Source organism: Pyrus communis, chromosome 15 (assembly GCF_963583255.1).
Source record: "Pyrus communis chromosome 15, drPyrComm1.1, whole genome shotgun sequence".
NCBI lineage: Eukaryota > Viridiplantae > Streptophyta > Magnoliopsida > Rosales > Rosaceae > Pyrus > Pyrus communis.
Window position 1 is genome coordinate 19,917,408 of NC_084817.1, and position 22,420 is coordinate 19,939,827.

The 22,420-nt window shown below is 37.7% G+C and overlaps 6 protein-coding genes across 7 annotated transcripts; 2 read left to right on the plus strand and 4 right to left on the minus strand.

Annotated features, from left to right (window-relative positions):
• Window positions 1-1,259: 1,259 nt before the first annotated feature.
• On the minus strand, window positions 1,260-3,443 carry LOC137718611 (putative F-box/FBD/LRR-repeat protein At3g49030). Its single transcript, XM_068458160.1, has 3 exons — window positions 3,002-3,443; window positions 2,222-2,347; window positions 1,260-1,831 (listed from the first exon to the last, which is right to left on the minus strand). Exons 1-3 carry the CDS (start codon window positions 3,224-3,226, stop codon window positions 1,520-1,522), a joined length of 663 nt encoding a protein of 220 aa, XP_068314261.1. The 5' UTR covers window positions 3,227-3,443; the 3' UTR covers window positions 1,260-1,519.
• On the minus strand, window positions 3,248-3,916 carry LOC137717151 (F-box/LRR-repeat protein At3g59190-like). Its single transcript, XM_068456454.1, has 2 exons — window positions 3,478-3,916; window positions 3,248-3,414 (listed from the first exon to the last, which is right to left on the minus strand). The coding sequence occupies exons 1-2, from the start codon at window positions 3,914-3,916 to the stop codon at window positions 3,248-3,250; spliced, it is 606 nt and encodes a 201-aa protein (XP_068312555.1).
• Window positions 3,917-5,189: 1,273 nt separating this feature from the next.
• On the plus strand, window positions 5,190-8,028 carry LOC137716917 (protein CutA, chloroplastic-like). Its single transcript, XM_068456268.1, has 6 exons — window positions 5,190-5,401; window positions 5,495-5,607; window positions 6,342-6,404; window positions 7,149-7,180; window positions 7,344-7,438; window positions 7,694-8,028. The coding sequence occupies exons 1-6, from the start codon at window positions 5,208-5,210 to the stop codon at window positions 7,773-7,775; spliced, it is 579 nt and encodes a 192-aa protein (XP_068312369.1). The 5' UTR covers window positions 5,190-5,207; the 3' UTR covers window positions 7,776-8,028.
• Window positions 8,029-8,441: 413 nt separating this feature from the next.
• Window positions 8,442-10,938, minus strand: LOC137716916 (14-3-3-like protein G-BOX factor 14 kappa). The gene is made up of 4 exons (XM_068456266.1): window positions 10,303-10,938; window positions 10,084-10,206; window positions 8,811-8,927; window positions 8,442-8,721 (listed from the first exon to the last, which is right to left on the minus strand). Exons 1-4 carry the CDS (start codon window positions 10,798-10,800, stop codon window positions 8,701-8,703), a joined length of 759 nt encoding a protein of 252 aa, XP_068312367.1. The 5' UTR covers window positions 10,801-10,938; the 3' UTR covers window positions 8,442-8,700.
• A 3,409-nt stretch (window positions 10,939-14,347) lies between these two features.
• On the plus strand, window positions 14,348-17,968 carry LOC137717877 (pentatricopeptide repeat-containing protein At5g18475). 2 transcript variants are annotated; one of them, XM_068457375.1, is made up of 2 exons: window positions 14,348-14,523; window positions 15,614-17,968. In XM_068457375.1, exon 2 carries the CDS (start codon window positions 15,687-15,689, stop codon window positions 17,238-17,240), a length of 1,554 nt encoding a protein of 517 aa, XP_068313476.1. In that variant the 5' UTR covers window positions 14,348-14,523; window positions 15,614-15,686; the 3' UTR covers window positions 17,241-17,968. The 2 variants fall into 2 exon arrangements, with proteins under 2 accessions (XP_068313476.1, XP_068313475.1); XM_068457374.1 differs by having other exon boundaries at window positions 14,349-14,523; window positions 15,653-17,968.
• Window positions 17,969-18,619: 651 nt separating this feature from the next.
• Window positions 18,620-21,476, minus strand: LOC137717879 (uncharacterized). Its single transcript, XM_068457376.1, has 5 exons — window positions 21,206-21,476; window positions 21,029-21,106; window positions 20,830-20,905; window positions 19,209-19,282; window positions 18,620-19,103 (listed from the first exon to the last, which is right to left on the minus strand). Exons 1-5 carry the CDS (start codon window positions 21,326-21,328, stop codon window positions 19,032-19,034), a joined length of 423 nt encoding a protein of 140 aa, XP_068313477.1. The 5' UTR covers window positions 21,329-21,476; the 3' UTR covers window positions 18,620-19,031.
• Window positions 21,477-22,420: the final 944 nt, after the last annotated feature.

The window sequence follows — 22,420 nt, forward strand, 5'->3', positions numbered from 1 at the left end:
ATTTGGGCCGGTGGGGTCCATGAGCCCTTTGCCCTAGCTTTCGGTTGGAGACTGTTTTCGTGTCATTTCGGGCTATTTTTAGTCCTTTAAACCTTTGGCCGGATCGGTTGGGGATGGCCTTATATATGCTTTTGGGATTCTGTTTTCCAGCCATATGTTTGGGAATGGGGAAATTTGTTGAATATTGAGAATTCCAGTCCATGATTTGTGTTAGGTAAATCAAGTGCACTCTCACTGCCAAAATTTGGAGATGACAAAAACCATTTAACAAAATGTCAAAGCATGCCACAAAATGTTGCACTTCAAATTGATGCTCCTAGCTAGGATCAGTTTAATCGCAATTTGTAGTCTTCACACTTGTTTATTCAGTCATGTCTTTGCTTGGTTTGTAATCACATCTTTTCGTTTCTAATCGGTTTTATATATAATATTTTTAATATGAACTTACTCGTTGTTTATTAGTTAGATTGCGTATTATCATTTCAAATCATCATGTTAGTAGTGGCTCGATGAGTAATTAAACATAAGGGAATTGGATGATGTATGTAAAACACAACTTAACAATACTCTATGTCAGAACTAACTGCTATTACTTTGCTAATCAACAAACACTTTGGAAATGATTTTACTAAGGTTGAAGAGTTTAACTTTTATGGAAAGAGATTGCGAGCTTGTGAAATATGTACTATAGAACTCCAACGAAAGAGATGCAAATAGAATTAGGATCAGTATCTTCAATCTTATATTCAGATAGGCTTGAATTAGGAATTGGTGATCAATGTTTTTGCATCAAACAACAATATCCCCTACAATTAGTTTCTCCCAATACCTCAAATAAAAGGATTTACAATTACTGCAACTGGTGGATTGCTACGGTGATTAGTGTCTTCCTCCATTGTATTATGTGTTCAAACTGCCCCTCTTAAATGTAATTTAGAGTATGAATGTCGCTCGTATTAAAAAAAAATTTGCTATTACTAATAGAATCATTATGCTTTCAATGCCAATATTATGTTTTTTTTTGCAAGAGACTTGAAGATCCTTAAAAGATAATCTTCCATCCTAAACATATGCTAAATGGTCATCGTATTCTTACCTGCATGCATGAATCTCATACAAATGTAATGAAAATAAACCCAATGCAAGGGGCTGGTGGAACCCTCCACGGCCCAATAGAAAGCTGTACCTGCGCCTGTTTCTTACAGAAGGTAAAGCAGAGTTGTTGAGAAGAAACATGAAATCTCAGGGATGACCCAAAATATGCTTAATTCATTCGATTGAACAAATTCGCTTCATACATCTCATATCTGATAGAAATTGTAAACTAATAGGATCGGAAACCGACGTCGTGAGACTGTCGATCACAACGTAGTGTGGAAGAAAGTTGTACTACAAATAGATTAATCAAAAGATCAACAAAACTAGTGCTTTTACAACTTTGATTACAGTATCATTCTAGACCACTCGAACTTCAAAGATAGATCCTTGTGAATGAGAAAAATCTACATCTTAGGGAAATTCAACCTCGCATGTGTTCGAACCCTGATGAAACATCAAAAACTTCTTGTATAATTCCTTCCTCGTACGCAAAATACCACGACAGGTATGTATTGTCATTCTTTTCCAAAACCTTTACATTTTCTAGCAAAAATTTTGCCACTTCCATCTCATGCGGCCTTCCCATTAATCCTGTTATACAGATAGTCTTAAGGTGCGTCAGCAAACAACTAGGCACAAAATCTGGCGGATTCCATCGAACCCTTGGCAACTTGAATTGAAAATGTGGGTATTCTCGTACCAGCTCAGATTCAAAACCACAACTACTGAAGACCTGACAGTGATTTAAAAGAATGAATGAAATAAGAATCATTAAGGCTATGTTTGGATAAGAGTTTTCCAAGTCCCAACAGATTGATGTCAACTTATGAAGTAGTGGATCATAAAATGTTATTCGGAGGGGATTAGAAAAGCCTTACTTGAGCATTACAAAGGCATGTGAGAGAGGTTTGTAGATGACACCTCCCAAGTAGGGATTAGCAAATCCCTCTCATATGCCTATGTAATGATCCTGGAGGTTTTTCTAATCCCTTCTATGTTGCATTTTGTGGTCCATTCTTTAATAACTTGACATCAATCCCTTGGAACTAGGAAAACCCTCATCCAAAAACTCAGCCTAAGAGCTGCAAGTTGGTGTTACGTAGCATAAATCTATATGTCTTACATCAAAGTCTAAGACAAGATATTCCAGAACGGGTGATCTCTGGAGGAACTCTGCCCACCAAGAATAGCAAGCATTAAGAACTAGCTTCAGTTGGCTCAAATTAGCAAAAGCAGGCAGCTGACAGACCTTCATAAAAAATAGAGTATTAGAAACTAGAGTAGTAGTTAAAACATATACTAATGCATCTATACAATTTCTAACTATAAGGGCAACCCCAAGCCAACAAGGCTCCCAGCTTTGTGAGGGTCGGAGGGAACGTCTCGTATGCAGCCTTACCCTTACTTTGCAAAGAGACTGTTTCCATGACTTGAACCCGTGACCTTTCGGTCACAAAGGAGGAACTTTTCTGTTGCGCCAAGGCTCGCCCTCACAATTTCCAACTATAAATAAACAAAGTAGAGGGCTGCAAGTTACAAACACCATGGCTGGTGTGAAGAAAAAATGATAAGAATTATCAATAGGGCAAGTAGAATGGATGATGAAAGGATGCAATCATGTGTCAATCCCCTGTGTAGTTTAGGATATCATGGAAGAAAAGATGCAAAAACTTTTCCTCATTGGGTCTTGAGTGAAAAAGGGTACAATAATCTTCACAATTACAAAACTGTTTTAAGTTCAACCTATCCAATTTGAAGGAAATGAAAGTCATAGGCCCTTCCTTCTTTGCAGAAAATATGCAGCATCTATATTTTCGTGCCCCTTTGTCAACCACCCTCTTCTTTCCTTATCAAATATAATCCTCTCTACCAAACATATTGTAAGAAACAAGAGCACACTTACCTCCAAACAATGTGCCGCAAGAGACAGACATTTAACGTTACAAATTTGTAGCAGAAGAGTAGTTACGCGGCTAGCATGGACAGGACATTCACAAGCAAAATGTTCATCGAAATGAATAGTGGCTTTGACCAGGGATTTTGCATTCTCCAATACACAATTTGACAAGAAAATCTGCTCGTAATCAAAGTTTTCAAGCTTTGGCGCATCAATGCACTCGTTATTCATAGCCAAATCACAAACATCTCCTCAATCAGGGGCAGTTTCCAAATCTATTCTTAAGGTCTTCAGTCCAAGTGCAGAGTTATTGAAATTCCAAACTTCATGTTCTCCAACAACTCCATTTATAGTTAAATCTTCAACTGCCCGGCAGCGAGACAAAAACTTTTCTATCAGGTCGTTATCAGGATACCTAACTGTAACAGAAAGGCTTTTGAGACTTGGTAAGCATCATGACGTAGGCGTATTGGTAACAAAACTTGACATCAACTTCAGAACCCTCAGTGTTTTGCACATGAAAAAGCCTTTAGGCAACTCAAAAATATTCTGCTCATGTGGTTCAACACAAAGATCAAGTTCAGCAACATTACGCATAATGGCTGTGCGAATCCAAGCATCAATACGAGGGAAATCCCCCATACAGTGACAATCCAGACGAAAATTTTCAATGTCGGATGAGCCACGGAAGAGAAGTACACGATCAACAAACATCGTAAAACCATGATAGTTGGGAAAATCCTCATTGTCCAAATCTATATTGGGAACAGCGGCCCACATGTTCTTCCATCTTGTAGACAAAACATTAGTCCTCACAGAATATTTTGTTGGAAGAAAGGAAAGTATGTGACAAAGAACTGAATCCGGTAAGTCGCTGATCCTATCTTGAAGTCTTGAAGCACGCTTGGACTTCGAACCCATTTATAATTTTGATATCTTCAGACGCTTCTCTACCTAAAATTTCATATGTTTTCTGTATTAGTTACATGAAACAGAAGCATGGCAAAATATAAGTCTCACCACATTTGAATCGAAAACTAAATGGTAAACAAAAACTCCTAGACTCTGTTTGGTTACAGAGAAAATTAAAGACAATATACGAAATCCAAATGTATTCTCCAAATACTTCATTTCATAATTTTCCAAGGAATTGCCAACAGTATTATTTTCCCCTTTATCTATAAAATTCTAGAAACCCCTGTTCATAATGAAGAGAAGTTTACAGAAATTATTACTTGCTGCAGACCTAGACAAAGATAAAGCTCAAATTTTCTATCTATATTTTTGCCTCTGACAGTTTTCTTGGTAACCAAACAGATGGTAAGGGATTCAAAGGTGGGAAGAAGTACCTGGAAACTGATAGGAGCTTCTGAGGTGACCCGAAAAGATGCTAGTCTAACCAGTGAATAGTTGTAAGACCTGATTGGTTGCCGAGAAACGGAGGGAAAATGGTATGAAATGGGTAGAAGGACAAAGAGCACTCCCCAAACGGCGCAGCTGCAACTCTCAAATGGAAAACCGAAGTCTGAACCTTTCCCACACTTTTCTCCTTTTTGTCCTTGGTGTATAATTTCAAGAAGAGAGAAAATAAACCAATTTAAGCCACTTAATGCTACGAGATTAGTGATATTTCTTTCATTCACTTGTAAGTAAGAGATTTTAGATTTAATTTTCATCAAACGTGAAATTGAACTACAGCATTAAGTATTATGGTAAGCTCATTGTAAGGATTACTCCACTCCCCCCATCATTTTAGTGTACATACTACCGTTTGTTAAAAAAAAAATACTATCATCTAGTAGTATTCCTCTTTACTTGTAAGTTAGAAGTCTTAAATTCGATTATTGTCAAAGTAAAATTTGAATCTCATTATTGATAGTTCATTATAAAATTAAGTTCACTCCTCCTTTTTCGTGTAGATAATATTCTTGTTATAAAAATAAAAAAACCTAATTTCTACATGCTAGGCGCAATCGACAAAAAAAATGCTAGGCCCAAATGGTAATCTGTTTCCTTACGGCCCAGTTGAAATACAATTGGGCCCAGTGGCCCAAATCTAAGAATGATAACCGCCACTCTCAAGGGAAAATTAGAATTGCTTGGCTGTTGGGATTATGTTATCCCGGGTTTGAGCATCAAGTAACGAATCCCAAACATGCTTAATGATGACGCCCAACAAAAGTATACATACCCGCCAACCGCTCCTCCACAAATGGCTTCTACACTCTGCTGCAGAGCCGACGCCCTTCGAACCATCTCCTCCTCCGCCACAATTCGACGCCGTCTTCCCCTGGTGGGAGCATTCTGCGTATTCACCTTGGGCATCTCCAACCTCCTTCCCACTCTCTCCTTCTCCGCCTTCAGAACGGGCACCGCTCAGTCTCTCCCTTTTACCCCTCTCTTGAGGTACGCCACCGCCTCCTTCTTGTCCTTCGGTCTCTGATGCAGAAAGGGTTTTTTTTATTTAATTTCATTGTTTACTGTGTTGTGGGTTTATAGATCAAAGTTTGGGAGCCAATCAGCAGGCGTTGGTTCTGTGAGAATGGAAGGGAGTAGCGATACTACTGTTCCAAGCATTGTTGTTTATGTGACTGTGCCCAGCAGAGAAGTAGGTTAGTATTTATTGATCAAAATGATTAATGGGTTTTCTTTGTTTTGCATTTTTTGATTTGGGTTTTGTTTTGTTTTCGAAAAGATTATGATTTTCGTCATTGGGTGCTTAATTATTGAGAAACATGATGAGTATATGGTTGAATTTTGTGTGAAATTATGATGATTTGACTGTAGTCTGCGTGGATACTTTGTCTTGAGCGTTCTTTGGCAAATAGGCGATTTTCGTGGCGTTTCTAGTGAATGGATATCTGCAAGTTTGGGGAAAATATGGCAATATCTTCCACAGGAAAGCACATAAAAATTGGATGCACCAATGTGATTCAGTATTTTGAACCATCCTGCTAACTTTGCGATGTGCGAATTTTAGGTCACTAGAATTTAACTTGAACATGTTATAATGCTTACAAGCAACAAGTACTTAGATTTTGCTTTCCGGTTGAGAGTCCAGTAATTGGATTTATGAAGAAAGCATTCTGAATTTGTTTTCCACGTATTGTGATATATTTAGTTGACACTCCAATAATAAACAATACACATGGGTTACACCTTCAGTCTCATTTTTTTCTTTGAGACATACAGTAGGTTTGGTTAGCCCTCCTCAATTTTATGCGTTGCATGCTTTTCTCATAGCTTCGAAATTTCACAACTACCAAACTTTCGTTTAAGGTTTGGAAGACTGAAGCTAAAGCTACTTTACTTATTTTATTTTTTATGACATACTATCTTTCTGCAGGAAAGAAGTTGGCTGAAAGCTTAGTCAGAGAAAAACTTGCAGCCTGTGTTAACCTAGTGCCAGGTATGTGCTTCATATGAATCCTTACATTATGCTTGTATATTGTTTTGCCTACTGCTTTTGTTGCAGACCAATTCATGTCATCTGTATATATTCCAAAGAGCATGGGCTGTTAAATTTACATTTGCTTGTTCCAATGATATTACTGACCTCTTTTTCTGGGAAAGCAAAATAATGATGGAAAGACTGAACACAAATTGTGCAAGTTGATAATTTAGTTTTTTTTTTATGTCTGAATAATCATAATTTTCGGGTCAACACCAACCATCTGACTTGGAGTAAGCCAAAGTGCCAAACATCTTATTTCTTGTACCATCTGCTAAAACATGGTTGTAGAACTTAGTTCATACTTATAGATTGTGTACCTTATTTATCAACCCCCCTCCCCCGGGGAACCTTTTTTTGTTTCTCGCCTATGTTTTTTTGTTACTGCTCGATCATGATTACAATGTGTGGACTACTTAAGTTTTGATTGCCTTGGTTAATTGTTTAGTATGGAAGGAACATCGATGTTTGCTTGGATTGGCCAAGCTATGTACTTGTTAACATGCGTGCTATCTACTTGAACTGTTATTTGTGTTCTTTAAAATAAGATTCTCGTGTCCTCCCTTTTATTGATATTGATATTTGCATTGTAATCTTTGAATTGACAACTGAACTTATGAATTTCCTCATTAACATTCTTGCATACAACTTGCATCAAGCTCGTATTTCTTGTCTGATTCATGTTGAATATTGTGAATGCAGGCATTGAGTCCATCTATGAGTGGAAAGGAGAGGTACAGATCATAGAGAAGGGTGCAGAGATACCCTTAATAACCCTTCCAATTTGGATTGTTCACAAGCTATTTGTTGCTTTGAAATTTGTACAGTTTCATAAGTAAAGCACGAGATATGGAAAATATGTGTGTACTTATTTCACCTTTTCTTATTCGTGGATAGGTCCAGACAGATTCTGAAGAACTTCTTATAATCAAGACAAGGCAATCCCTTTTTGAAGCTTTGACCGCGCATGTCAAGGCAAACCATCCATACGAGTAAGCTCAAAGCTTCTGCAGAATAAATTTCTTATAATTGTTATAACTTAGTTGCAAGCTGAAAATTCCAAATAATTGGAAGATTGTGGCAGCCACAATGCTCTACGTAACTTATAGATCAGACCCTATGCCTAGTCCCTTCAGCCAGAACCGTTGCCACAAATCCTACCTTGTAGATTCAGAATGTTTCTGCACCCTGTAATCCCCTCTGCTAAGACTGACCTCCCTCTCTTTTCTTGTTTTCTCGTTTATCAGTGTTCCGGAAGTTATTGCCTTACCTATCAACGCGGGCAGTCTCCCGTACCTAGAATGGATCAAAAACAGCACAAGGGACTGACTCAAAGCTTCTTATAACGGATCAAGTACATAGAACCGTTGGAGTGTTTCTTGAAGGAGGCAAGCAGATGGTTCGAATGGTGTTTATCTATGTGTAAGTATGTGTGCAAATAAAACAAGCTGCATGATGTTTTCATAGTGGTACAGTTGAAACCAGGAATTACTTATCGCTGTCGGGTTTCCTGTTGGTTTTTCTAAGATGATATATGGACTTTTTATCAGTTAGATCTACCCCTCCATGGTATTGTGTGTCTCCTCATCGTCTTTTTTAGAAAGAACCAACAAGAGTCGAGCGGCCTAATCTAAGTCAAAGGGTTTTAGATATTGAATTTTGAGATGGGTGCGATGCCTGTTTTGTGACATGGAATTGGTGAATGATAAAAAGGGAGTGAAAACGAAAGCGAAAACTGAAATTGATTTTGAAAACAGTTTCATCTTTCTGAAAATCAAAAATTGAAATCAGTTACCAACTTACCAAACAACATTTTGGTAAAAACTTAAAACGAAATGGTTAAAAAACCGTCCACGTTACTTTTCCTAATGCAAGAAAAGTTACTAATGCAAGAAAAGTTACTAATCCATGTAACGAGGTATCGAGGTATCCGATGGTCTGTCAAAATATCGATTAATCCAATGAAAATAAAATTTTCTATCTTGTCATCCTTGATTATCTCACCCCGTAATCCAAACTTAGATTAAAAAAAGCTGGTTGCTGTCAACATCAAATTCTATCCATCACAAATCATTTAAAAGACAAATTTGAAAACAAGTTCAGTATCAACGTTGCGGAACAATGTACAAATTAACACACTTTCTTCCAATCAGCACAGGAAAATGGCATTCAATGCCCACCGAGGCTCCTCCAGAGGATGAATGTGGAGGCTCCTCCAGAGGACGAATGTGGCCTTTCCGCCTTTCGCTGCCCTCTATGCCTCGTCCAACTGGTCCTGCATAAACACAACATATAAAATAACATATAAAACAGATCATCATCAATCTTGAGAGGGGGAGAGAGAGGAGTGAAGGCGGGGCTAACCGAAGCATCAGAAGTCCAAAGAGTGAGGTTGTCCCTTAGAAGTTGCATGATTAGAGTGCTGTCCTTGTATGATTCTTCTCCCAGAGTGTCTAGCTCAGCAATAGCTTCCTCAAATGCCTAATTATTCACAATACAAAGCATCTTAGAAGATAAATAGACCATTTCAAAAGGAAGGCACACAGCTACAACCACACATCTCAAGTACACAAAAACTTAACAAGACGAAGTTTTAATCTTCAAGCTTTTTAAATGCATGAATGTCAGGAAGCAAGCAAGTATTTTCCATCGTGACTTACTGTGGCATGTCTCAACAGAATATGTTTCATTTCATCATCTGCTGAAAGTTGGGTAATGAAAAGGATCGGTATGCAGGCGATACAATATAAAATTTAAGTAATCTACCAACTAGCTCTTGGTTTAGTCGTACCTCTCTTCCCAACGTTGGAAGAGGTCCCAAGTTTGATTCCCCAATGGATTACCAACAACAAAAAAAAAAAAAAAAAAAAAAAAAAACTAATATGAAGCAAACCATTCAAGTTTCAACCATCAAAGGATATAACAATTTTGCAATTTGACAAAACAACTCGACAGACATGGATAAAATAGCACCAATCCAACAAGATTTTCAAGACACTGCCCACTGCCAAACGCATGGGGATAATTTCTTTTAATAATAAACAATGATCACCTCAATAATTCATCTAACTTTCAGTACAGCAAACATGGAAATAACGACTAGAACACACAACATGTCAAAGAGCAACTATGTTAAGTATCACCAAAACTTTTACGAGAGATTTTAAAGTCCTTTCCCCACAAAGTAAACAACCCAAACCCATTTTGTATCGTGCATTATTCAGATTTGGTGCCTATAAATAGAACATACAGAAACCAATTCATACAAGCTTTGCTTAAGTAAATATTAAATAAGAAAGTTGATATCATATAAAACACTTACGCAGCGAGACAACACTGTAACACATCCCAACGAAATTCACTAAAATAGTACAAAGAAAGAATGAAAAGCAACATCGCAAAATCGTAATGGGCCCGTTTGGAAGTGGTTCTGGGAAGGCCAGAATCACTTTTCGAGGAGAAGCACACCCATAAAATCACTTACCAAATCATTCAAGAGATGGAGAAACACATCCAACGTGCTTCTACATAACTCAATTATGGTTTAAGAGAGAAGCACATACCTCAGAAGTGATTATGGCTTTCCCAGAAGCACTTCCAAGATTCTAACAAGATTATAGTGAGATAGGAAAGTTACCTGTTTGGCCATGCTGCAAGCTTTATCAGACTGATTGAGAATCTCATAGTAGAACACTGAGAAATTCAGTGCCAGACCCAATCTTATTGGATGAGTTGGTGACAGATCCGCAAGCGCTATGTCCTTCACACACCAAATTAAACCTCAAAACCCTCAAATTGTAAAAACCCAGATGTTCAAAAGGTCAAAACTTTATGAGAATCGAGACGACGCCGTTACCTGGGCAGCCTTGTAAGCAAGCATGGTGTCCTCAGCAGCAGTCTTTCTCTCCTCGGCGGACTTGAACTCCGCCATGTAGCGGTGGTAGTCGCCCTTCATCTTCAGATAGAAGACCTTGGACTCACTGGCCGACGCCGACGGCACAAGATTGGAGTCCAAGAGCTTCAATATGCTAGCGCAGACATCAGAGAGCTCGGACTCGACCTTGGATCTGTACTCCTTGACAAGCACCACGTGTTCCTCGTTCTTCCGGCCCTCCTCCTTCTGCTCGATCGACGACACTATGCGCCAGGCGGCACGGAGCGAGCCGATCACGTTCTTGTACGCGACGGAGAGAAGGTTGCGCTCCTCGACGGTCAGCTCGGCGGCCGGAGTCGAACCAACGACCAGCTTCTCCATGAACTGGACCATCTCCTCATAGCGCTCCGCTTGCTCGGAGAGCTTCGCCAGGTACACGTACTGGTCCCTGGTGAGGTTATCGGGGACAACGGAAGCCATCGGAACGGGTGTTGAAAGACGAGCTCGGCGATTGCGCGTGAGGTGTTTGTGAAAATGTCTGAGAGAAAGAAAGGGGGAGAAGGCGGGGATTAAAAGAAGCGGAAAGGGGCCCAAAGGGATTCGAGAGTTGGTGATGGCACAAAGTTACAGATAAGCTCAAGGTGGTTATTACGGAAATGGAAATGCCAGTCATCATTTTAAAATTTTTAAAATTTTTTTTTTTTTTAAATACAACTGACGGTAAACTACCGATATTCATTCCTTTTGAATCTAGACTCTGGATAGGTTATGATTTTACCTTGCCTGTGACCACAGTCAATCAAATTCACCAACTCAGAGCACCGAATCTAATATCTCATTTTTTTGTTTATTAAAAAACCATAATCTGTGTCCTTATCAAATTTTTTAATTTTTCACTTTCCTAAATTAACTTTTTTTTTTTTAATTTTAGGTTATCGTTGGGAACAATGTTGTTTTGCCTTTTTCTCTATGCCGTCAATGCCTGCCATTAACTATCTGCTTTGTCACGCTTTGGAAATTTGTTGGACATTTGTTGGAACTTTAGTGACTTGAGACTAAATAGGTACGAAGTAGGTGGCATGACAAAACAAAAGATAACAAAGTTTATAGAATTTGGGCGGTGCGAGAAATTCTCTTGCAACTAATATAGCGTTCTAGTAATCTTATTGGCTGTTCAAAAGAAAAATTTAAGAGTATTATCGTTGTGATATATGATTAACAAACGGTCCAATTGATAATTACCACGTAATGTTAGCGATTAGTTCAATTTAAGAGAAATGGAAAACAAAAGATCGAAACCTAGTTTAAGGTTAGAACTTGGACATTTTATGAGGAGAAAATAGACAGATGAAAACCTAGTTTACACCAATTAACACAAATACCACCCCAAGAAGATTTTTGACAACCTATCATCCAACTCCATTTTATTTTTATATTTTTTTTAAGTTGAGCTACATCGGTGAATTTGCGTTATATATTTCGTCAAGTTCATGTACTTACTAATTTTACTCTTTTCATTTTCAAAACCCGTAGGAGCAATACCACTTGTTAGATTAATTATGACCGTTGATTTCAATTTTTTTTACGGTTGAAAATCCAACGGTCCAAATCTTCAACTCGTTGGAAAGTCGTTGGACTATGTCTTACCTTGTGGTCGCAGGACCCGTCGACTCACTTTTGACATCACGCTGATGTCGTCTAATGCTTGCTGGCGCAAGTCCTGACAATTGAAGTCCAGGCATTCAAGAAATTTTTCCAAGTGTCGGGTACACCAAGTGTCATGGTGTACCCTCACCTATTAGGATTTGACATCTTAGATATCTTTCAATCTTATTTTTCAATAAATAAATAAAACTAAATCCTAATGGTGAGGGTACACCATGACACTTGGTGTACCCGGCACTTGGAAAAATTTCTCTAGGCATTCCAACAGGCTTGGTAGAGCCCAGCAATTGCCTACCATATTTTGAGCCGCTAGGGCCACTTTGGTGGATTTTGGGCAATACAATTGTCCTTGCCCTAGCCTTGCCTTTTTAAGATTTGGGACCACTTTAGTGTATGATTTATTAAAATATTAATATCTTACAAGATCAGCGAGTTAAAATAATCTTTTGATCTTTTTTCGGTTAGAAATAACCTAACGTCTTGGTAGAGCCCAGCAATTGCCTGACGTATTATGAGCCGCTGGGGCCACTTTGGCGGATTTTGGGCAATACAATTGCCCTTGCCCTTTGCCTTTTTTGGCTGGATGGAAATGCTCTAAATAACTTGGGGTAAAAATTGGGTTTACCGTTTACCCTAACTCATGCAACATAAGCTAAATAGAGCCCCTGCAATTTTGTTGTTAATGTTGTGCTGAAAATTGTCCTTTTGTGTATTCGCGTGTTGTTGTTTAGGCGAAATTTTTAAGATAGAGATAAAAGTGGTCCATTCACATTAAAAGTGAAAATTGGGTGCGTGGTAAATCGTCAAAAACGCTTATTCGGATATATTTATGCGTAACAGGGGACGTCTCAAAATTAATTTTAAAGAACTATAATTTGTTACTAATAATACGAGTATCACAAACACTTGAGCTGAATAACATAGTAATATTTGGATGGAGTGCTTCCCGAATCTAGGAATTTCGATGACGTTTATAAGGCAAAGTTGTCTATTATTCCAAGAATTGGATAAGAATGAAAGAAGGAAAACAATTTCAAATAATTCATTTTTAAATTTATTGTTTTCTAATTTTTTTTTTTATCAGAACATTTTGGTCAATCCAAATAAATTTGTTCTTCATAGTTAAGACTACAGTTCTCCAAGAAAAAATTGGGATTACTGTACACATCAATAGCCTACAATTAACCTTGAAAGATGGACGGTCACTAATTTAGTAATATTCTTCTTTACTTGTAAGTGAAAAATTTTATATTCGATTATTATCGAAAGCACTATATTAGCTTAGTGTAGATAATATCGTTTGTTAAAAAAATAAGAGGTATTCAATTTGAATCCATAGATGACGATCTAATATGGCAAAACTTTTAGATGAAGGCATGATGTCTCCATCTCAATCATGGCTATTTTCATAAACAAATTATTTTATTTTATCCCTTAATCAGTGCACTCAATGATATAAAGAACTTTAACGATTTTATTTTATTCTAAAGGGGAGAGACTTATCAATACTTTCGATTTTCATTTTTTTTTAATGAGTTATGTGCAATTAGTTATGAGTTTTCTTTTAAAATATGTATTTACTTTAAACTGTCTGCTTGTTAATTTTTGAGAACTTTAACAAAAAGCTTCAGGTACTGTTCATTTAACGAAAAACTCAAAGTTTTTAAATCATTTTCACTAAAAAAATCAATTATGGTATTATTCACTTTATCTTTTATTTTGTCCTTATCGTTAAAACTCAAAATTTTCAAAGCATTTTCATTAGTTTTTCCATCAAATTTGACACTTTTTTTTTTTTATTAGGTTGCTTTTCACTTGAAAGAATCAAAGATTGCCCTTCATTTGACGGAAAGATTAACAGATAGATGGTCTAAGGCAAAACAGATAGACGGTCTAAGGCAAATTGAGACATTTTTTTTTACAAACGATATTATGTACACTAAGAGAGAGTGAGTGGACTTAACCTCACAATAGACTAGCAATAATGTTGTTCAAACTCGCTAAAAATCGCCTTTGGCTAAAATCGAATTTAAAACCTTTCACTTATAAGTGAAGAAGAATATCACTAAACCGTTGTACTAAGTGGCAAATTGACACATTTTAAAGGGAACTTTAACGAAAAGCTCCCGGTATTGTTCACTTTAACGAAAATCCACATTTTTACACTAAAAAGTCAATCCTGGTACTATTTATTTTACCCTTTATTTTATCCTCATCGTTAAAATTCAAAATTTTCAAATTATTTTCATTAATTTTCCTCTTTTTAAATCACCAAAGGGCTCAAAGGGCATTGGATTGAAAAATTTTCCTTAAAAATAAGAAAGAAAGATGGGCGTATGCAAGTTTGGGCTTTTTCTTGGGCCGAAAACACACACATAAACGAAGAAACAGAAACCCCACAGACACGACGTGGCGTTTTTGATTTGGTGCGCCTTCTTCCTTGAGAGCGGAAGCAGCCTTTCACCTCCGCCCTGCAACTCAAGTTAACAGCTAGATTTTGGTTACAGAAAGTGTTGGCTTTTCACATTAATCCTCCAGGTAAGTCTTTCCAGGCATTGCAAATTTGCAATTGTGTTTTTAATCCAATTTTTTTTATTTGTTTGTACGAATTTCCGTTGATTTGCAAGGAATTTTGAAGGAAAAATAAACAATTAAAGACGACGGAATTGAAATTTGGAACATTTTCTGCCCATTAATCAGTCCATTTGAGTTTTTGAATTTTGAATTTATGGGGAATGTGGTTGGTTGATTTTTCAGAGAGTAGGTTAGTGGATTCAAGTTCAGTTTTAAGGTTTCCCAAACCCACAAAAACCCTTCACTTTTTCATCATTTGTGAAATAATTGAATGTCGAATGACAAACTGGATGGAAAAACAAGTTTCTTGAGAAGATTGCGTGATAATTAGGCGTTACGGCCTCTCAATCCTCAATTTGTTAGAGGAATTATATAGAAATTTAATACATATCACAAGCAGGTGCACCTACTTGATTGCTAAAAACCCAATTCAGTAGATGCACTGGCTTGCGGCATAATTCGTGTTACTGATTGAGGATTGAGAGCCTGCAATGCCTAATTCTCGTGCAATCTGTTCAAGAACTTGTTTTTCCTTCCAGTTTGTCATTGGGCGTTCAATTGTTTCCGAGATGATGCACAGTGAACTGTTTTTGTGGGTTTGGTGGATGATTCAAGTGAAATAGCTATTGTCTAGAGAGCTAGGGTGTTACAGGAACAAGAGTAAGTTCATTTACATTGGATATCAAGGCAGAAAGATGCTTGATTTGCGAATCCGCTTGCTTTCTGTTCTCTTTTGGTTGATGCCTTCTGTGTCTAAAGACATCCTACCTAGATTAGCCAATATGATTCCAAAGAGTCTCCTCATCAGCTTGTTATATGTGCTGTGCGTCTGTTTATATTATTGTTTGAAATTAAGTTTGATTAGAAATTTAGAATGGAATTTTATGCATGTTTTACAAAAACATAATCTCGTTTTTTTTGCTCAATTTGCAATTCCTTATGATGAATCCTGTTTTATATAGTTTTGTCATCACGTTATTGTTAACGTTGCCACATCCTGTACCAAGTTGTTTTCAGTTTTTAGCAATGGCTTTACACTTTTTCTTTAAAACAGCTGACATGCATAAGTATTTAAGATCCTCATATTCTTCAGATGACTGGGCCCTAACAAGACAGCTGCAGTTTTCATGAATGCTATGAGAGTGAATAAAAGTCAGTGCCGTTGGTTCTCATCCTCTCCTTCGACACTCTCATCGTCACTTCCATGGATCTCTCCTCTTCACTTTTCAAGAGTCAAACTTCACAAACCAGACCCCCCACCCGAAACCACAGACACCCAGACAGAAACGAGGAGGAAAGGCAAATATATTTCTCACGAATCTGCCATCAACTTAATCAAACGTGGGAGAGATCCACAGCATGCCTTGGAAATATTTAACATGGTATCTGAACAAAAGGGTTTTAATCACAACAATGCCACCTATGGAACTATCCTCCAGAAGCTTGCTCAGTCCAAGAAGTTCAAGGCTATCGATGCAATTCTTCATCAAATGACCTATGAGACCTGCAAATTTCATGAGGGTATATTCCTTAATCTCATGAGCCATTTTTCAAAATCCTCTATGCATGAAAGAGTGCTTGAAATGTTCTATGCTATCCAGCCAATAGTTCGAGAAAAACCGTCTCTCAAATCCATCAGTACTTGTCTCAATTTACTGATTGAAGCAAATCAGGTTGATTTGGCCCAACAATTTCTCACGCATTTGAAAAAGAACTTTAGCTTCAAGCCAAATACATGCATTGTCAACATCTTGGTTAAGCACCATTGCAAGAATGGGGATCTTGATTCTGCTTTTGAGGTTCTGAAGGAAATGAAAAGGTTCAAAATTTCTTACCCTAATTTGATTACATATTCAACTCTCTTGGGTGGTCTCTGTGAAAGTGGAAGACTCGCAGAAGCAATGGAGTTGTTCGAAGAAATGATCTCAAAGGACCAAATCTTGCCTGATGCCCTAACTTACAACATTTTGATTAATGGGTTTTGCCATGGTGGCAAAGTCGACAGGGCTAGGAAGATATTGGAGTTTATGAAGAGCAATGGATGCAACCCAAATGTATTCAATTATACCGCTCTGATGAACGGTTTATGTAAAGAGAAGAGATTGAAGGAGGCCAGGGAAGTTTTCCATGAAATGATGAGCTTCGGTATAAAGCCTGATACGGTTGGATACACTGGTCTGATTAATTGCTGCTGTAGGACTGGGAAAGTGAATGAAGCTATAGAGTTGCTCAAAGAGATGAAAGAGAGAGAGTGCAAAGCTGATACCGTGACTTTCAATGTGATACTCGGAGGGTTGTGCAGAGAAGGCAGAATTGAGGATGCTCTTGAGATGCTGGAGAAACTTCCTTACGAGGGTGTCTATCTCAACAAGGCAAGCTACAGGATTGTGTTGAATCTCTTGTGTCAAAAAGGTGAATTGAAGAAGGCGACTGCGTTGTTGGGGTTAATGATGGGTAGGGGGTTCATACCACATTATGCAACTTCAAATGAGTTGCTGGTTCGCATTTCTGAGGCTGGAATGGCAGAAGAGGCGTCCATGGCTTTGTTTGGATTAATGGAGATGGGGTTTAAGCCACTGCCTGATTCCTGGGCTGTTTTGGTTGAATCAATCTGCAGAGAAAGAAAGCTTCTGTCTGCATTTGAACTTCTCGATGAGTTGGTTGTTGGAGAGCAGGATTAAGCCCTGAGACGGATTTCAGATGCAAGAGAAAAGTTACATCCTAGGCTTGAAAACCCCAAGGTGATGAAGATGCTGGCAATTCAACATTGAGTAATGGGATTAAGAAAACCTTCTGATCTGATTTGCAGTTGCAATCTAGGTCGTCTTTCTGGCAAGAGGAAATGGATCATCTTTCGACTTTCATGATGCTATGAGGTAGGGAAAGCTCAACCCTTAACGTGAAAGTGGAATTTGAAAGATAGTGGCACTGGATCTTTGTTCTGCAATGCTGATGAACTTCATTAACATTATGCCGGAGGAAAGCTCATAAATCAAAAGGTTTGAAACCAGGTTAGTAAGGTCCAATGTAGCTTGATGTTGTAGTATTTAAACAAAGTGGAGAATTAGAAAATTTTGCAGTACCGTGCAAGGCGGGTCTCGTTCTAGGGCACCTCTACTTGCAAGGAAGCATCTCAGTTATGACACACTGTTTTCTATACAGTTGAATCATTAGCCATTTCTATTGTAGTATTCCTTGATGTACGTAGTTCAAGTCCTTTTGCTGTTTATATATGAAAAATAGAATCTGGAAGGCAAAAGGCATGCTAGGGTTTCGAAAGCTTCCGGTCATCTTCTGGTTTCAAGCACTAATTGAACAAGGTCTGTGCAGCTATGCCCAATAGAACCTGTAGGTAGAACTTGCCTATAAAAACCGGCTTCGGCTTGTATACAGAAAGGATACGAACTGTCCAAGAAATTTAGTTTTTCGTTCTGCGACTGTTGGATTCTAACATAGCATCACGCTTCCATACTGCATCCTTGTTGGTTCGTTCTGTCCACATTAACACTAGCTCGATGGTAAATCTTTCCTTTGAAACAGCTTCGCGAAGATTAGAAGAGATTGTTTTTTGCAACCAATGCATAGTCTCAATGGCGTCACTCATCTATTAAATGTTTGTCATGGGTTTAAATATTACCCAAACTATCCAATAAAAGTTTTTCGTGGGACGTAAGTAGTTGCATGAGAGTATCTCTTAAAGACTAGGCCTAGTTACGTGGTATAATCAGGCTTTGATATCAACTGTTATGATATTACTGAGAACTCGTCACGAAAAACCAGCTTATAAGGATAGAGCACCCCAAGATCTCACAAACCACGCCAAAACATGCTATTTTAATTTCAACATGGGGCAATTGGGTCCTAACATTCCCACACGTGCATGAAAGACTATCAACTGTTGATGCAAGCAGAACCCACCAAAACGCATAAGGATTAAAGGCCGCTCAAGCATGAGTTGGAGCAACTGTCCTAGCACGGCATTCACCAAAACTAGAACACACAGATTTCCGACGGAATAAGGATTCCAACGGATCAAAAAGCAAAACCACAAGAGCCATGAAAAAAAAGCAGTAACAAGCTTCAATGTGCTCTCAAATGTCACCCACGTACATTATCAGTTCCCAAAACAAACAAACAAAAAGGGTTTGTCCCGGGTCGAGCATCGAATGATTCCATAATTATTGGAAAGGAATTGGGGGCAAGTAGATTATTATACAAATACAACTCTACAAGAAAGAGGTAACATCTAACATGGGCAGGTAGGCAAAAGACATCACGACAGAAAGTGATATCCTTTGTTTCTCTATTTTATACATGTGCACATGATAATAGTAACCTCCAAATAGAACCAAGGACACAGATCATTGTTTTCCCTTACTATGCCACTTGCAGTGTCAGCAAATATGTGCCTTGCACGTTGTAAAGATTTTCCCGTCTTTAACGAAAAGGATTTCTGTGCAGGTTGTTTTGTCTTACCAAATTGAAGTCCTCATCCCCAGGCCACTGCACGTCAATATAAGACCTTTGTAGCGGTTTAGATACTCCTGCGGTCAACAAACTATACGTTAGAAGGAAGAAAACCACGGAAGGAAACTGTAGATGCAGGAAAAAGAAACGTATCTTGATGGTACAAACGAGGGAATTCTTACAGTTATATTATAGTCGTAGACGTAAAGCATCCCTTTCTTGTCATATTCTACTCTCTTCACTGGATCACTCAAAACTGTTCAACGAAATTGAAACACCTTCGTTAGATTAAAAAACAAAACCGAAATACAGTCCTCACTCATGCCTAGAAGAAAATCAGCTAATTAAAACAAGTCTTCTAAGTGCCAGCCACAGAGACACCTTTTGGCTTTTCTAAGCACTCACACTTCATGCATTAGTTAGAATAAAGCAACAACATTCAAATTACTGGGTTACCATTTAAACTAGACTATCAAAATGGATATATGTCTAAAGTTTTCTAAGGCCAATAACATACGTAATGCATGCACCGTTAGAGTGTCGTTTTGTCGGAAATAACACTCCAAGGCTGCATTTAAGTAGGAGGAACTAATCCAGGGAACTAATCCAAATGACTACTGCCTCAATCATGCTTGTTCTGAAATCAGGCTAATTTAATGTACGACAGGCACAAATTATGGGTGCAGAAAGCCAACCTATATGAATCCTCCCAAGTCCCATCTAATCTTTTAGGAAACCAACAAAAAATCGAAATAAGTAGCTAAAATCTGAATATGTCAATACAAATCAGAGGATTTAAGGAAACACATATAGCCTATAATCAAGCAGCACAGTCTATCTGTTACCTTTGTGAAGCATGCCTCCCGAAGGTTAGCAAACCCATAGCTAACAGAAAACTTATATCTATATAATATTTTGCAGATACCTTTTCGTCATGTTGGGAAATTAAACGGATGAACATTACTGGCCATGAGAGACGCATGACTTATAAAACGATTCCCATTAACAAAGAAGAACAAGTTGGAAAAATCGTTTTTGCAAAAATTTGCTGTCCCTGCTGTTTTACTTCGCAAGCCTATCCAGATTTTCCCTCATATTGAGCTTGATGTTTTGCCATTCCGGATTCATTTCTAATTTTGAAGTAATCTAAGGAGCCAGTAATTTCAATGCCCAATAACAATTTCATACTCCTTCACCTTTCTAAAAACTCTAGCTATACTCCTGTACTTGGTAATAAAACAATCATGCACCAAGTCATTATTTTCCCAAAAAAGTGCTCCCTGATACATGTGTTGAACTATATCACCAAAGGGCTCAAAAACTACTTTCATACAGCCTCTGTCGGTTTGTTGAGCCATGGATAATTGATGACACACCAACGTCTTCGACTAAACGGATATAAGAAATTAAGAATAGGCCAGTAACAGCTACCTAAATGTTCGATTGTTAGGAAGCTGTAGCAATTCAGCAACAAGAGATTCTTATACTCCACAAACCTCTTCGCCAACACAGTCCTTTAAAAATACTAAACCAAGAACACTGCCCACACTTGCTACCAAAAACTATTTAACCCCACTTCGCCATATCTAATAACTAAGTGTTTGATTATCAAACTAGAGTGCCATTGGGCACACACGGTCCTAAAGTACACACAAATTACCCACATCAAATTGGGTGCTCTTAGCAATAGCTCAAATTCTTGCAACAAACCCATTGTTCCTGGGAGTCCGAAAACTCTAAGCAACCAATGCTAGCTCGAAAGTATAAGCAAAATGCATATTGGGCAAGAATGTAAAAAGGAACCTTGATAGGCCTCGTTTATCTCTTGAAACCTAGAGGTGGCACTATCCTGGTCCTTGTGCTTATCCGGATGCCATTTCTGCACCCACAAATCACAAAGAAGCAAAATTTAAAGCATTTCAGTAAGCAACAAACGAACCCAAAAATTAAAATATTAAAAAAAAAAACTAAAAAATGTGTAAAAAAATCGAAAATTACAAACCAAGGCGAGGCGGATGTAGTTGGAGCGAATAGCATCGTCGTTGGCATCATAATCCACTTCCAGTATCTTATAGTAATCCTAAATACACAAAACTCATGTAATTGAGTAAACTAACGGCTAAAAAGATGGAAAACAAATGATTAAAAAACCCTAATTGTGCGGGCGAAAGAACAAGACCTTGGGCTTGGAGAGGTCGGAGAAGAAATCGAAATTGAGGTGGGAATCCTGGTCGGATTGTTGTTGCTGTTGTTGTTGGTCGGTGTCGGAGAAAATGGTGTCGCCCCACTCGTCCCACATCATGCTGGTGTTGTCGGCGTCGGTGAAATGAGAAATATCACAGAGAAGGCTAGATAGAGAGAGAGAGATTTGGGTTGGGATTTTGGGAGACGGGAGAAATGGGGGAGAATAATGGTAGGAACTCTGTGGGGGTGCGATTGCTTTTCCTCTATCTCATCCATTTCCTTGTTTTTGTTTTTATTTTTATTTTTAATTTTATATATGAAAATCAAAAACATAAAAAATTGTAAAAATATATTTTTTATAAACGACGGCGTTAGTGTTTAAACAATCGGTGAAAATCGAACTCACACTGCCATACATATACACAATTGTTTTCCGCCAGTATTTGACCAAACACAAAAATGAGAATCGAATTACAATTACTAGGATCCTTACTTTGACTTCATTCGACCAAAAAACCTTTTAACACTATTTTGGGTGTTCATAATATCTAATTGAAAGATAAATTGACTTTTTTTGTTGGGTTATAAATTTCTAATTTTAGAACTAGGAAAAGCTAAATGTGGATTTTTTTCTACTCATTGAGAAATATCTTTGAAGTAATATATATATTTTTGACATAACTATTTTCCTTTGTTTGTCCATGTTTCTTGTCAAACTTAGAACCAAAAATATTTGGAGGAAAACACTCATTCTACGAAGATGGAAAAGAAAATATCTAATTTTATTTTAAATTAGGCAACATTTTATTTAAACTTTTGAGGAATACTGCCAACGGGAGAGTAACACCAAAATTTCTTATAGGCCATCTCCAATCGAAAGAGAGCCAAACGGCTCATTTTAGCCATCTAGCCCTCCAAGAAATTAATATTTTAATGAACAGTGTAAGGCCATATTTCTTACCATCTCCAACCGAGGGTCAAATGGTTATAGGGCCAAACATAGCCCTGTGACAAAAAATAATCTCCAACCGAAGGCCAAAAGATCATAAGGCCAAACATAATTTATTATTTAAATATAAAAACTACAACACTTTAAATTTAAAACCTACAACTTATATTTGAAAACCACAACTTAAATTTAAAAATTACAAATTAAATTTAAAAACTACAACTTAAATTTATAGGAACAAAGTGAGAATTTTTTAATATT